Source organism: Emys orbicularis, chromosome 3 (genome assembly GCF_028017835.1).
Source record: "Emys orbicularis isolate rEmyOrb1 chromosome 3, rEmyOrb1.hap1, whole genome shotgun sequence".
Classification (NCBI taxonomy): Eukaryota; Metazoa; Chordata; order Testudines; family Emydidae; genus Emys; species Emys orbicularis.
Window position 1 is genome coordinate 157,586,320 of NC_088685.1, and position 15,906 is coordinate 157,602,225.

At 43.1% G+C, this 15,906-nt stretch overlaps 1 protein-coding gene across 1 annotated transcript; it reads left to right on the forward strand.

Annotated features, from left to right (window-relative positions):
* SPDYA (speedy/RINGO cell cycle regulator family member A) lies at positions 1–15,838 on the forward strand. Its single transcript, XM_065402095.1, has 6 exons — positions 1–229; positions 1,441–1,499; positions 1,795–1,880; positions 4,888–5,059; positions 12,329–12,639; positions 15,677–15,838. Exons 1-6 carry the CDS (start codon positions 1–3, stop codon positions 15,753–15,755), a joined length of 936 nt encoding a protein of 311 aa, XP_065258167.1. The 3' UTR covers positions 15,756–15,838.
* The last annotated feature ends 68 nt before the right edge of the window (positions 15,839–15,906 follow it).

Here is a 15,906-nt window from a genome sequence, read left to right on the forward strand (position 1 = left end):
ATGAGACATAATCTGGTCTGTCAGACACCTCGCACTGTCACTGTTCATATAAAGTCAAGTGCATCTAGATCACACCAGCAAAAAAAATCTATTAGTCTAAAACGTCCTATTTTTAAAGACAGTCAGGAAAATTGTGAAAAAGATGTGCACAGTAATAAGTCTAAACGTCCAAAAGGTGCATGTCTGGTTATTCAGCGTCAGGAAATGACTGCTTTCTTTAAACTATTTGGTAGGTTAACAATTATACATTTTGGGTAAAATGTGTTGATTGAATGCTAAAATACTTTTTATAAGCAACTATGTTTTCTAAATATAATAACTTGAGAGTGCTTCTCATGCATAAGTTAACAGCCATATCTTGCACTGAAGTGGCTGAATATTATTCCTCAGTTAACTGAAAACACTCCCATTCCTCCACCACAACTGTTATATTTCAATGTATAAATATTTACATTTTAAATAAAAATAACTACCAAAGGACTGTCAAACTGCTGAAAATACATTGCTTAAAAAAGATAAAACAAAAATCATTTGACCCTTCCTACGCATATCATCTCCTTTCTCTCCCTTTTATTTCTTCCTTCATCCCGATCCCACCCTACAGGTCAGCAAGGCTCTTTTTGCCAATATACATTTGTTTTACATTATGTTTCAGAACAGATTTGAAAGAGGCTGAATTTCCCACCAATGTAAGCAAATACATTATTGTGGGAAGAAAAGCCTTGTAGTTATATATGGTGGAAAGTGGAATGAATGTAGAAGGAAGAAAGGAGTTTGGAGAAGTTAGTATTTTTCTCCCTTCCATATAATTTTTGTTGTTTTTTTTCTGCTTCAGCTGAAAAGAGTGAGAAATAGAGGAAAGCTGTTTTGTTGCTGACTTGAAAATGTTGTCAATCATAGCAGAGAATTTATAGTAGCCAATTACAGTAAATTTTCATATTTGTAGAATGATTATTAAAAGTGGTACATTGATTAGGCAAACCACCAAATTCGTTTTGCTTACTAATGGTTGTCAGAGTGCAGAGATTCTCAAAACTGTATGGTTAATCAGAAATAATTGTAAATTATAATGTAAATTATATACAACCCATTAAGAGTGTAGGGAATAAAATAAACAGAGAAAAACACCGTACAGTGGCTTTCGGTTGAGTTGCACTCACTAATGTTAACAGAGAATTTGGTTCTTTGTGTTCTCCACTTTGCCTTTGTTATGGCTTTTCTTTTTGCTTTTGTTGTTCAGATTTTTTTCTAAGCCTAACCTATCTCTTCTGTCAGCTGCTCTGCTCCCTACTGATCAGTCCAGCCAATCTTCTTTTCTTTGGCTTGATAAAATGCCCATCTGTAGCTATATCTGTAGAAACAAATGCTTCCTCCCCTCCCCACCCAATAAAAACAAAATCATTTTTTCAATTGAAATATCACCGCTGTTTTTTGTTGCAGATGATGATCTAATTCAAGATTTCCTGTGGATGGACTGCTGCTGTAAAATTGCAGATAAGGTGAATTTGGTATAGTTTTGGTTAGTTGGCCACTTTTTGTGTCTTTTACTTTTAATCACTTGATATTGTAATATGAACATAAACCATATTCTGCTTTCTAATGTAGTCACACAGCTTCTGGCAAAGTAACATAGGAAACAAATTAGACTTTTCTGAGTGTGGGACATTAATAAAATATAATCTTGTGGTGATGTCAGAAACAGATTTAAAAGATGCTACGTCCTTTTAGGAAATTTTATATAGAAAACAAAAGAATACTAATGTTCTATTTTAATATTTTATGTTTTTCTAACAGTATCTTTTGGCAATGACTTTTGTTTATTTCAAGAGGGCTAGCTTCAGTATAAATGAGCACACCAGACTTAATTTCTTTGTTGCTCTGTAAGTATTCTTTAAATACTTGGTTGAATTATAACATGTTTTTTCATTGATTTAGTTCTGTGTTTATTCCATTAATAACTTTGATTTATAAATTAGGATTCTTATGGGGAGAGGTTTCACATCACAACCCTTCCCCATACGAGCAGGCTAGAGAAAAATACATTAATTTGCCCAGGTTAAAAACTTCTTGAGATCTTTTCTTTGAATAGCGCCCCCAGACTTTGAAGCAGGGTATTGAAATTTGGCAAGGGGATTGCCTTTGTATTAAGAGAGTGCCTTTTGCTATCCCTGTGAAAATCTGCCCAAATATGGCCAAATTATAAGCCTTTAAAAATTGCAGTTCATACATGTTGTTCAGTAGACACTTCTTTAATGTTAGCAGCTGTAATCTCCAAAAATTCTGCCCTCATGAAGCAAGCTCAAGATTCTCACAGCTCCTAGCTGACAAGTCTGCACCTGCACCATCCCCACAGAGCAACTGAGCATGGTGCAGCTACAGAGCCTCAGAACAACTTTCCCTATAATGGCTCCTCCTGGCTTGGGGGCAGGACTGGGCACTGGAACTGAGAGGAAGGGAGTCTCTCTCTCCTGTGCTCTTACTGTGCTCTTCCCCACCACTGCGTCTTTATCACAGTTGGGACCCAGGCAGCATGGAGAAAGATGTCTGATTCAAATGCAGAGGAGACAGATCAGACCTGGGAGAGGGAAAGGAGTAGATTGGGACAAGGAGTCTCATGAGACTGGGATTGGAGAGGGGAGAGAAACTGTGACTGAGAGTTGAAGGTGGGAGATGAGGACTGGCTGGGCAAGGAGATTGGGAACCAAAGAGGAAAGAGCAGGCTAGGACTGGTTGAACGGGGAGGCTGGGATGAATTGGGCAAGCAGACTGGGACCAGGGACCATTGGGGGAAATGTGGGGGGACTTGGAGCCAGTTGGTCGGGGAAAACACTGAGATCAGATGTGGAACTGGGGAAAGAGGGAGACTAGGACTGGCTGGACAAGGAGACTGAGACTAGGAACCAGTTGGAGGAGTGGGGGCAGGAGGTGGAAGAGAGACAGATCTGACAACGAGCTGGGGTGTGGAAGGAGAAAAGAAACTGGGAAAAGGAATCAGAGACAGGTGGAGAGGGAGACTGAGATTAGATGAGGATCCTTCGGAGGGAGACTGTAACTTGGATACAGTGGGGAGGAGGGAGAGACTGATTGGTTGAGGAGCTGGAAGGGGGAACTTGGATTGTCAGGGCATGGGGACGGGGGACAAGGAGTTGGGGCTGGATGGAGGACAGCTGGGACTGTCTGGGTAAGAAGACTAGGATAAGAAGCCTGAGGAGTGGAGACTGGATTGGATAGACCGGGTGAATGGCACTGCAACAAGGATCCAGTTGTGGGGAGGAGACAGACAGGGCAGAAGGGATCAAATTTCAGGGAAAGGGGCAGAACAGTATGTGCCTTCTAGAGCACACTCCCTTCCAGAGCCTGGAATGGAACCCATGATTCCTGTGTCTCTCCATGTCTCTGCTGTCAGCAAATGTGTGTGAAACCAAGTGGCAAAGATGGCAACACTTACTGGAGCAGGGGCACTCAATTCTGGGTCTCCCACATTAGTGGCTTATCCTCCAGGCTATAGAATCATTCTCTCTCTCTTTCTGACCTAATGACTATTTAAATATTTATCCAAAATGGACAGCTTCAACAGGAGAAACTGCCAGCAACCCACATCAGAATATCCCCTAGGCCAGTGGCTAAGACACTCCTTTGAGAGATGGGAAATTCCTATGTAAATCCTTTCACCTGATCAGGCAGAGGGGAGTATGCAACTCAAGTCTCCCACATCCCGAGTGAGTGCTCTAATCCCACTAGGCTGAAAGATGGTGCTGCCATCTCTGCTGCCTCCTCAGTTTTGTATGGGCCCCAATCCAATAGGCATGCTCTGATCACATCTGCCAGATTGGGCCCTGAAGGTGAGATAGGCAGGGGAACACTTATCTTCACCTGGTTAGAGGATCTCATGGGAGCTTAGGCATTAGATAGGTGTCTGGACACCTAGAGTGAGGCAGCAGTGCGCATGCCCAGAGGCAGAAATGTAGGCACGTAGAGGACTTTTACAGTGAAAATTTAGATGCTGAGTGAATTTAGGTGCTTATTGGGTTAAGTGGCTGCTGAACCAGGGGTTTTGAGGACCTCACTGGTGCCTAAATTTTTGACTTAAGAACCTAAAGTGGGGAGTTAAGTGCCTTGTTCCTTTTGTGAACCTGGACTTTTGTGTCTGGGCTGCTAAACTTTCATGACCCTTTAGCAAGCAGTACTGATAACTGATTATGGTGGATTTGTGGCTCTAGATAGGAGGTAACAATATTTGCCTGTGGTCGGGAGTGGGGATGTAGGAGGGACAAAACCAAGGAACAAGAAATATCATTTTCTGAAAGAATGGAGAAAGGTGGATGTTAAAAAAAGTGGGTTCTCCTTAAAAATGGTGTTGTACCTATTGTATGTTTTTATTTATTTTGCTGCTTTATTAATGCTGAATATTTTTTTGCTTCCTGGTTTCTAAACAGACTTGGTTTAGGAAGTACAATTTTCACATGTAGACAAGGCCTGTAAAGCCTTAGTTTTGAAGCAGATCTATCACTGACATTTTCTTTAAACTTTTAAACCTCAGACAATGTATTTGTGCCTCATATCCTAAGGAGTCAATCTAAAACTATTCATTTTAATGTGAGGATGCCCTGTTGATTTGGCAAAAGCAGTGAAACTGGATGATATTTAATGTATGTGCCCATCCAGTGAACTTTAGCACAAAGCCAATTTTTATGACTGTTTCATATACATTTGTATTAATGGATTGAAGTAAACCAGAAAATTCCTGTCATCCTGGGAGAAGTCTAAAGTTTGGTGGCAAATTTCCCCAAACTAGTGGAAGTAAGGAATTATTTTAAAGGTGTATAAAGTTAAAATCATGTGATGTGATGACTCAAGGTTGGAGATCCTTAATATATATTTTTGTAGGTATCTCGCAAATACAGTCGAAGAAGATGATGAAGAGTCCAAGTATGAAATTTTTCCATGGGCTTTGGGAAAAACCTGGCGGAAGCTTTTCCCTAATTTCTTAAAGTTAAGAGACCAGCTCTGGGGTAGAATTGACTACAGGGCTATTGTAAGCAGACGTTGCTGTGAAGAGGTAGGCAGGCTTTTCATGCATTCGATTCTTGAGCTATTTACACCAGTTGAGGATCTGGTCGGATATATATTACGTACATTTTCTTTAACAGAAATGTATTGATAAACCAGGGATTAAGGGGGAAAAAGCAGCTGAAATTTAATGATTTGCCTATTCTGTTTTGAAACGGATTATTTTCCTTTGCATTTAATATGCATTCTTAGGAACTCTGGCCTGGATTCAGAAAGGGACTTAGGCTTGCAACTATGAGCATTGTGGCACCTAACTTCTAGGTGCCTATAAAACCACAGGAATACCACCATAATCCACAAAGCCTAAATTAGGCGCCTAGGGTCCCTATATAATGAATGGGACGAGATAGGTGCCTTAAATATGATCTACAAAAGCCAGCATGTTAGGTGCGGAGCTGCCTAAGTTAGCCAATGAGAGGGGTATGCAAAATGGTGTCATGGAAATAAGTGCCTAAATCTAGGCCTCAGGGACGCGCCTATCTCTTCCTAACAATCCACATATAGGAACCTGTCTCTTAGAGTCAGGTGGCTTAGCTACCTAAATAGTTTTTTCCAGGAATGAGTTAGGCCCCTGCCTCACTCTACACAAAACGGCCAGAGGAGGAGGAGATGGTGCTGCTCATCTTATAACATTTATCGCAGTGGTTAGAGCAATCACCTGGGATGTGGGAAACCCAGAAGGGAAGACAGGATTTGAACAGGGCTCTCCCACCTCTTTTCTCCCACTCTGGCAGAGGGAAGAATTGAACCTGAGTCTCCCACTGGGTGCTCTTACCAAAGAGATAAATGTTATAAGCCAGGCACCACTACCACCTCCTCTGCACAGATTTTGAATGGGACCTGATTTGGTAGGTGGCCTATGAGCACACCTTCTGGATTGGGCCCCTCACATGATTTAGGGGGATGAATGCATATCTTCCCCGAGCTTGTGAATTGCTCTGGCACTTAGGTGGGAGACAGGTGCCTGGATACCTAGAGTGAGGCAGCAGTGTGCATGCCCAGAGGCAGAAACTTAGGGTATGTCTACACTACGAAATTAGGTCGAATTTATAGAAGTCGGTTGTTTAGAAATCGTTTTTATACAGTCGATTGTGTGCGTCCCCACATAAATGCTCCAAGTGCATTAAGTCGGCGGACTGCGTCCACAGTACCGAGGCTAGCGTCAACTTCCGGAGCGTTGCACTGTGGGTTGCTATCCCACAGTTCCCGCAGTCTCCGCTGCCCATTGGAATTCTGGGTTGAGATCCCAATGCCTGATGAGGCCAAAACAGTGTCGCGGGGGATTCTGGGTACATGTCGTCAGGCCCCCCCGCTCCGTGAGAGCAATGGCAGACAATCGTTTTGCGCCTTTTTCCTGGGTTACCTGTGCAGACGTCATACCACGGCAAGCATGGAGCCCGCTCAGCTCAGCTCACCGTCACCATATGTCATCTGGGTGCCGGCAGACGTGGTACTGCATTGCTACACAGCAGCAGCTAATTGCCTTTTGGCAGTAGACGGTGCAGTATGACTGGTAGCCGTCATCGGCTATCTGGGTGCTGGCAGATGTGGGACTGCATTGCTATACAGCAGCAGCTCCTTGCCTTTTGGCAGCAGATGCTGTATTACGGTTGGTATCCGTCATCATCGTACTCCTCAGTGAGTTCGGTCAGAGGCGCCTGGGCAGACATGTTTTGTCTCCTGGAGACTCAGTCCTGCCGGCAGTCCTATTGCACTGTCTTGACGATGATGGCTAGCAGTCGTAATGCAGCATTTTCTGCCAAGCACCCAGAAGATGCCGATGGCTATCAGTCATGCTGCACCGTCTGCTGCCAGCCTAAGATGTAAAAGATAGATGGACCAGATTTGTTCTGTATTCATTTGCTTCCCACTCCCTCCGTGAAATCAACGGCCTGCTAAACCCAGGGTTTTGAGTTCAATCTTTGGGGGGGCCATTCTGTGTGACAGTTGTTTGTGTTTCTCCCTGATGCACAGCTACCTTCGTTGATTTTAATTCCCTGTAAGCCATGTCATCAGTCGTCCCTTCCTCCCTCCCTCTGTTTTGCGGCTTTTTTGAGCCCAGACGCCATAGCACTGGGATCATGGAGCCCGCTCAGATCACCGTGGCAATTATGAGCACTGTGAACACCACGCGCATTATCCTGGAGTATATGCAGAGCCAGAACCTGCCAAGGCAAAACCAGGCGAGGAGGCGACTGCAGCGCAGCGACGAGAGTGATGAAGAAATAGACATGGACATAGACCTCTCACAAAGTACGAGACCCAGCAATGTGCAAATCATGGTGTTAATGGGGCAGGTTCATGCCGTGGAACGCCGATTCTGGGCCCGGGAAACAAGCACAGACTGGTGGGACCGCATCGTGTTGCAGGTGTGGGACGATTCCCAGTGGCTGCGAAACTTTCGCATGCGTAAGGGCACTTTCATGGAACTTTGTGACTTGCTTTCCCCTGCCCTGAAGCGCCAGAATACCAGGATGAGAGCAGCCCTCACAGTTGAGAAGCGAGTGGCGATAGCCCTGTGGAAGCTTGCAACGCCAGACAGCTACCGGTCAGTCGGGAATCAATTTGGAGTGGGCAAATCTACTGTGGGGGCTGCTGTGATCCAAGTAGCCAATGCAATTAAAGAGCTGCTGATATCAAGGGTAGTGACTCTGGGAAACATGTAGGTCATAGTGGATGGCTTTGCTGCAATGGGATTCCCTAACTGTGGTGGGGCGATAGACGGAACCCATATCCCTGTCACCGGAGCACCAAGCCAGCGAGTACATAAACCGAAAAGGGTACTTTTCAATGCTGCTGCAAGCCCTGGTGGCTCACAAGGGACATTTCACTAACATCAACGTGGGATGGCCGGGAAAGGTACATGATGCTCGTGTCTTCAGGAACTCTGGTCTGTTTCAAAAGCTGGAGGAAGGGACTTTCTTCCCGGACCAGAAAATAACCGTTGGGGATGTTGAAATGCCTATAGTTATCCTTGGGGATCCAGCCTACCCCTTAATGCCATGGCTCATGAAGCCGTACACAGGCAGCCTGGACAGTAGTCAGGACCTGTTCAACTATAGGCTGAGCAAGTGCAGAATGGTGGTAGAATGTGCATTTGGATGTTTAAAAGTGCACTGGCGCAGTTTACTGACTCGGATAGACCTCAGCGAAACCAATATCCCCATTGTTATTGCTGCTTGCTGTGCGCTCCACAATATCTGTGAGAGTAAGGGGGAGACATTTATGGCGGGGTGGGAGGTTGAGGCAAATCGCCTGGCCGCTAATTACATGCAGCCAGACACCAGGGCGGTTAGAAGAGTACAGCAGGGCGCAGTGCGCATCAGAGAAGCTTTGAAAACCAGTTTTGTGACTGGCCAGGCTATGGTGTGAAACTTCTGTTTGTTTCTCCTTGATGAACTGCCCCCCCCCTCCCCCGGTTCACTCTACTTCCCTGTAAGTTAACCACCCTCCCCTCCCCCCTTCGAGCACCGCTTGCAGAGTCATTGTTACTTCACATTCATGCATTCTTTATTAATTCATCACACAAACAGGGGGATAACTGCCAAGGTAGCCCGGGAGGGGTGGGGGAGGAAGGAAGGACAAGGACACACTGCACTTTAAAACTTTAACACTTATTGAAGGCCAGCCTTCTGATGCTTGGGCAATCCTCTGGGGTGGAGTGGCTGGGTGGCCAGAGGCCCCCCCACCACGTTCTTGGGCGTCTGGGTGAGGAGGCTGCGGAACTTGGGGAGGAGGGCTGTTGGTTACAGAGGGGCTGTAGCGGCGGTCTCTGCTCCTGCTGCCTTTCCTGCAGCTCAACCATACGCTGGAGCATATCATTTTGATGCTCCAGCAGCCAGAGCATCGACTCTTGCCTTCTGTCAGCAAGCTGACGCCACCTATCCTCTTCAGCCCGCCACTTGCTCTCTTCAGCCCGTGATTCAGCCCGCCACCTCTCCTCTCGTTCATATTGTGCTTTTTTAGCACTCTGACATTGTCTGCCTCTACGCATTCTGCTGTGTTCTGTCAGCGTGGGAGGTCATCTGGAGCTCCGAGAACATATCATCCCGAGTCCGCCGTTTTCTCCTTCTAATCTTCACTAGCCTCTGCAAAGGAGAAACATTTGCAGCTGGTGGAGGAAAAGGGAGAGGTGGTTAAAAAGACACATTTTAGAGAACAATGGGTACACTCTTTCACGTTAAATTTTGCTGTTCACATTACACAGCACGTGTGCTTTCGTTACAAGGTCGCATTTTTCCTCTTATATTGAGGGCCTGCCGGTTTGGTGTGAGAGATCACTCACGCAGTGCCAGGCAACAGAATTTGGCTTGCAGGCAGCCATGGTAAGCCACAGTCTTTTGGCTTTTTTAACCTTCATCACACACAAACCCAACTAACCTCCCTCCCCCCCATACTCAATTCTCTGGGATGATCACTTCACCCCTACCCCCCACCGTGTGGCTAACAGCAGGGAATATTTCTGTTCAGCCGAGCAGGAACGGGCACCTCTGAATGTCCCCTTAATAAAATCACCCCATTTCAACCAGATGACCGTGAATGATATCACTCTCCTGAGGATAACAAAGAGAGATAAGGAATGGATGTTGTCTGCATGCCAGCAAACACCAGGACCATACTCTGCCATGCTTTGTTATGCAATGATTCCAGACTACGTGCTACTGGCCTGGCGTGGTAAAGTGTCCTACCATATAGGACGGGATAAGACAGCCCTCCCCAGAAACCTTTTGCAAAGGCTTTGGGAGTACATGAAGGAGAGCTTTCTGGAGATGTCCCTGGAGGATTTCCGCTCCATCCCCATACACGTTAACAGACTTTTCCAGTAGCTGTACTGGCTGCGATTGCCAGAGCAAATTAATCATTAAACACGCTTGCTTTTAAACAATGTGTAATATTTACAAAGGTACACTCACCAGAGGTCCCTTGTGTGCCCTCAGGGTCTGGGAGCACGCCTTGGGTGAGTTCGGGGGTTACTGGTTCCAGGTCCAGGGTGATAAACATATCCTGGCTGTTGGGAAAACCGGTTTCTCCGCTTCCTTGCTGTGAGCTATCTTCATTGTCTTCATCATCATCTTCCTCGTATCCCGAACCCGTTTCCCTGTTGCGTGATTCTCCATTGATGGAGTCAAAGTACAGGGTTGGGGTAGTGGTGGCTGCACTCCCTAGCATGGCATGCAGCTCCGCGTAGAAGCAGCATGTCTGCGGCTCTGCCCCGGACCTTCCGTTTGCCTCTCTGGCTTTGTGGTAGGCTTGCCTTAGCTCTTTAATTTTCACGCGGCACTACTGTGCGTCTCTGTTATGGCCTCTGTCCCTCATGCCCTTTGAGACTTTTTCTAATGTTTTGGCATTTCGTTTACTGCAACGGAGTTCAGCTAGCACTGATTCATCTCCCCATATGGCGAGCAGATCCCGTACCTCCCGTTCGGTCCATGCTGGAGCTCTTTTGCGATCCTGGGACTCCATCATGGTTACCTGTGCTGATGAGCTCTGCGTGGTCACCTGTGCTCTCCACACTGGGCAAACAGGAAATGAAATTCAAAGGTTCGCGGGGCTTTTCCTGTTTACCTGGTCCATGCATCTGAGTTGAGAGTGCTGTCCAGAGCGGTCACAATGAAGCACTCTGGGATAGCTCCCGGAGGCCAATACTGTCAAATTCCGTCCACCCTACCCCAAATCCGACCCGGAAAGGCCGATTTCAGCGCTAATTCCCTCGTCAGAGGTGGAGTAAAGAAATCGGTTTAAAGGGCCCTTTAAGTCGAAAAAAAGGGCTTCGTCGTGTGGACGTGTCCAGGCTTAATTCGATTTAACGCTGCTAAATTCGACCTAAACTCGTAGTGTAGACCAGGCCTCTGACACCTCAGGAACTTTTACCCTGAAAACTTAGATGCTGAGTGAGTTTAGGCTCCCACAGGGCTTGGTGGGAGTTTTGTGGATCGCAGTAGAGCCAAAAACTAGGACTGAAGCCATTGGGTGCCTAAGTCTGGGGTTTCATGCTTAACTACCTTTGTGGATCTAGGCCTCTGTTTTTAGGGTAAACTCCATATCCAAATTTTTAAAAATTTGCCCACATAGCCAGTCCACCTTGCACTTGGAAAGTTTTACATTGTGCCACTCAGCATTCACTACCAAAGTTGCTCCATGAGTTTTTGCTGACCAGAGTCCTTGTGTCTTATACAAATACCCTATTTACTATTGGTCCTGAATGAAGGAATTTGCAGCAAAGTTGAAACTGATTATACAAGTCACCTCATTCAGTTTAGAATTATTTCATTTTTCAAACTAAGAAAATTGTCAATTTCAATTTTTAGATAAAAATCCAATACTTTGGGTGAAATCCTAGCCCAAGTGAACTCAACAGCAAAACTCCATTTGACTTCAGTAAGGCCAGGATTTTACCCTTTATTTCTAAAAATTCAAGGTGTTTTAACAACCCCTTAATTGCTGTTGCATTATTTCATCCTTTTTTTCAAACCTGAGCTTAACAGAAAAGGGAAAAAAAGTCACCCTGATAAATACTGTTCCTCAGTATTCTCTGTTTGGATTTATTCCTACTGCCAGGAAGGGCCCTGTAATGACATGAGGGATTGAACTACAGAAAGTAGTGAAATACATTTTCTGTTTGGATTTGGAAAAGATGGGAGCTTATCTATTTCCATTAAATATTGTGAAACTGCATAGTTACAGCCTAGCACAGCGAGAACTGATACCAGATTTAAGATTGAGGAAACAAAAAAATTCCCCAAACAAACTATTTTTTCTGTTAGGAGGTTCCATATTGAAACTATGGCATCATCAATTGTTGGAAAGCATGATACAGTTTACACTGGGTTTTTAAACTGCATAAGTGGAATGGCACAAGACTTTGTCAAACTGTAAAGTTAAGGGAATTTTAATTAAGTTATTCAGAGCGGTTCAGCCAGCAAAGAGCACTTCTAACTTCCCTACCACTCTAAACCAATGATGTGTATTTCTCAGACACAGATATGATGGAAACTGAATGTGGCTTTTCTTCCTTGAATCCCTACATTAATTAGAAATTAAAGTGATTATTGCATCACCAACTAATTTTTGCACAGAGGAGGTATTTTCAAACTTGTTCTTTCCTCCATAATGTTCAGTTTCATAGAGAGGTACCATCTTCCAGGACAAACATATACTTAGAAATAGAAATAGGTTTCTCTTCATTTCAGTTGTATAGTATTTGCTTGTTGTTTTTCTGACACTGGTTCCATACATAATTAAGATTTTTCTAATCTAGGTAATGGCTATTGCTCCATCACATTATATATGGCAGCGAGAACGTTCCATGCATCACAGTGGGGCTGTCAGAAATTATAGCAGAGATGAAGTGCAGCTGCCCCGGGGACCAAGTGCCACACCAGCAGATTGTTCGCTTTGTGGTAAGAAAGGAAGATTTGTAGGACTGGGATTATCATCCTCATCGTCTTCATCCACTGGGACTTTGGAGATCATGGAGCAACATGTATCTCAGGAATTGAAGGACACTTTCCCAGTTGAAAAAATGCTAGTTGATCCTTCTCCTTGCTGTTATTCCCAAGGTACAGTTTAGTATTGCAAGTCGCTTTATTACCTTGGAATCTGCTGTATCTGTATAGCACGGGGGTTGGGACCCCTCAGGGGGTCATGAGGTTATTACATGGGGAGGGGGGAGGTCGCGAGCTGTCAGCCTCCACCCCAAGCCCCGCTTTGCCTCCTGTATTTATAATGGTGTTAAATATATTAAAAGTGTTTAACGTATAAGGGGGGGGGCAGGTTTGCACTCAGAGGCTTGCTATGTGAAAGGGGTCACCAGTACAAAAGTTTGAGAACCACTGGTCTAGCACATCTAATATATCAGCATTTCTAAAGCACACACCTCTGCTGCAGGACTGAGTTCTGTACAAAGTGGGACTAAACTCTGCTTTTCCCTTGCTCTGTATGTAAGAGGTCTGTCACTTAACCAAAAGCTTAACATAAAGTGAGAAACAAGCCACTTCATATTCCGCTTGCATGTTAGTTTTGGAAAGTATGAATGTAGTGCTTGTGAAAGGAGACTAGAATCTCCATCGCTTTATTTATCTACAGAATTCGGATAGCATAAATGGCAGCAATAAAAGCTCTTTTAGCTGCCCTGCCAAGGTTGCTTATCTCTAACCTGGAGAAACACTGGCAGAGCAGTATGGTGAAGCTTTTCTAGTAATAAGACTACAGTGTAGTCTTCATGCCTATTAAATCCTTGGACACTCTATTAAGACTCAGATTTATGGGAATGGGGGCCATATAGGCACCTAGACAGAGACTACCAACAAATGTGGTAATTAGTGCCAAGCATGTTTTAGTTTTGAATTGTGAACATTTATTAAGTCAATTTTCTTGACCTCCAAGGATTTAGCAGTGTTGTGCAACCAGTTAACAATCCCATTTGTAACCAGAACTCTATCCAGATTGTGTGCTATTCTTGGTAAAATAAATGAGTGTATTTTGAGTAAACCCTTATTAGGAGACAGGTCTCAGACGTTTTAGTATCAGAAAGCACATCCGTCTGTTTGAACAGCTCACGTTTTATCTTAAAGCATCTTTTCCAAAAGTATTCTGAGTTCCTTCCATGGTTCTTTACATACTTGTAATAAAGAGCAGTATGTTTTGTTTCACCAAACTATTCTGAAGTCTTGTTAGACGAAATTCACTATCACAATAACAGACTATTTTTATGATTTTTTGTTGCAAATTACCCTTTCTTGTTAGTATTAATCTAAACACACTGTGGCTGAATGAACTAAGGATGTTCTACGTCTATTGAAATTATCCTTGTCTCCTTAACTGTTCTCAATTCTAACTCTTCTGGGAGTTGACAAATCCTGTTAACTTTTATTCATAGCTACTCACTGACTTCAGCGGATTGTTGATGAATATATACTACTATAAGCAAGAAGTTGTCCAATATTAATGTCTCAAATTAATTCTGAAAATTCCTTTCTAACATTTCCTGGTTGTTAGAAGCAACAATAAGAATAAATTATGCTTATCTGAGTTTTAAGATTACTGTTGTGAGCAACACAAGTTCAGGGTTTAAAAAAAAACAAAACAGTGCAGCCCTCTATCATATATATATTCTGAACTTGATCACTCATGAAATCAATTGTTTTTTTTCTAACCCACCTCCCACCCCAAAATCTTGGATAGCTTTTATTGTATCTGAGACATCTCCATCATACAAAGTAGGTATTTGTTCATTTTTAAATTAAATATTAAGACTGGATCATGCTTTAGATGATTATCTTTTGGTAGATTCATTTTATAAAAATGTAGAAGGCCCAAATCTACCAAGATTTACACATGTGCTTAACCACTGGGCACTACTCACAGTGTGAAACATTAAATACATGCATACATCTTTGAAGGAGTGGGATTAATTTATCTAAATAATAAATGGTGACATAATAAATTCTCTTTAATATCCATTTTTCCATTAGTGCAAAGGGGATTGAAATGTTGGCATTAGGAATCCTACAGAGTGTTATACTTACTGTTTTGATATCATCCGTAAACTGCTCCAACTCTAAGGGGCTTTTTAAACCTTGGAAGTTTTTCAATTGTGTGATATTTTTAACAGAAAAGGAATTAGGCAGACGAGTCCAGTAGAACATATCACAGGTTCAGCTTACTATTAAACTACTTTGCACTTACACAGAGCCTCCAATCTGAGACTATAATCACACTTCTGTCCCAATTTTTTTTAAACTTACTACTGTTACAGATAAGAGTTAAGATTACTATATCTGAAAGAGATTAGGAAAAAAATTAGTTCATTTACTTCATGCATTTGATAGCACTTTGTATACAGACAGGTTCACGGTGTCCCTGGAACAAGTCCTTTTGCTCTGCTTGTGTGGGTTTTCCACATAGCTTCAGATGAGAAAAACATTTTAAAAGATAGAATAAGTTATTTATATACCCACAACTGACACAAGAACTCAGAGGAAGGTGGTAATACTTGAAACTATTTCTAATGTATTTTAAGTGGTCCAGACCCAGTGGATGGTTTCCGTTTCAACCTCAGAATACCCCGTAGGGTAGAGAAGTTTTAGCATATCCATTTTAATTAGGAAGAAACTCAGGCACAGATTTTTCCAAAACTACATAAGAAGTGCGTTACAGGGATGGGATTAAAACTAGAACTCCTGATTCTTCAGTCCTTTGCTTTGTCCACAGTACCATCCCTCCTCTTCTCCCGCCAACAAATAGTAGACATGCTTTCTGTAATGGTGTTGAAAATGATCTGACCACTATCAGCCAAACAATCTTCAGCCCTGATTGACAGAGGTATAGCAAAAATCTTGTCAATAACTGGTTTTTTTCTTTGTGTAAACAGTGCCTTGAGGTAAATAAGTATATATAATAGGGTCAAAATTCTGTGAATTGCATTTCCTATTGACTCAGTGTAGAATTGTGCAAACATATTTTGCTCCTAACAAAGGTGATCAGTATTGATTGGTACATAACATTGCAAACAGGAACTGAATCTGTAGCAGAAGGCAGAATTTGGTCTATTGTATTCTTACCTTTTTTTTTTTTTTTTTTTATTATTTCTGGTAGATTGCAACAGTCTATCCACCAAAGGGAGAAAGATTAGCTGCATGAATCAAGACAAATCCATGGATTGGTTTACAGGAAATGAAGAATGAAATGTTTGACCAGAGTTATTAGACATAGCTCAGAATACCAAACTCATTGCAAGATCAATTATAAAATGTTTGTTTCTAATGGTATTGCATAGCTGTACCATAGTTCACTATTTCATTAGCGTCCTTTCTTTAGATTGTACATGGAATATAA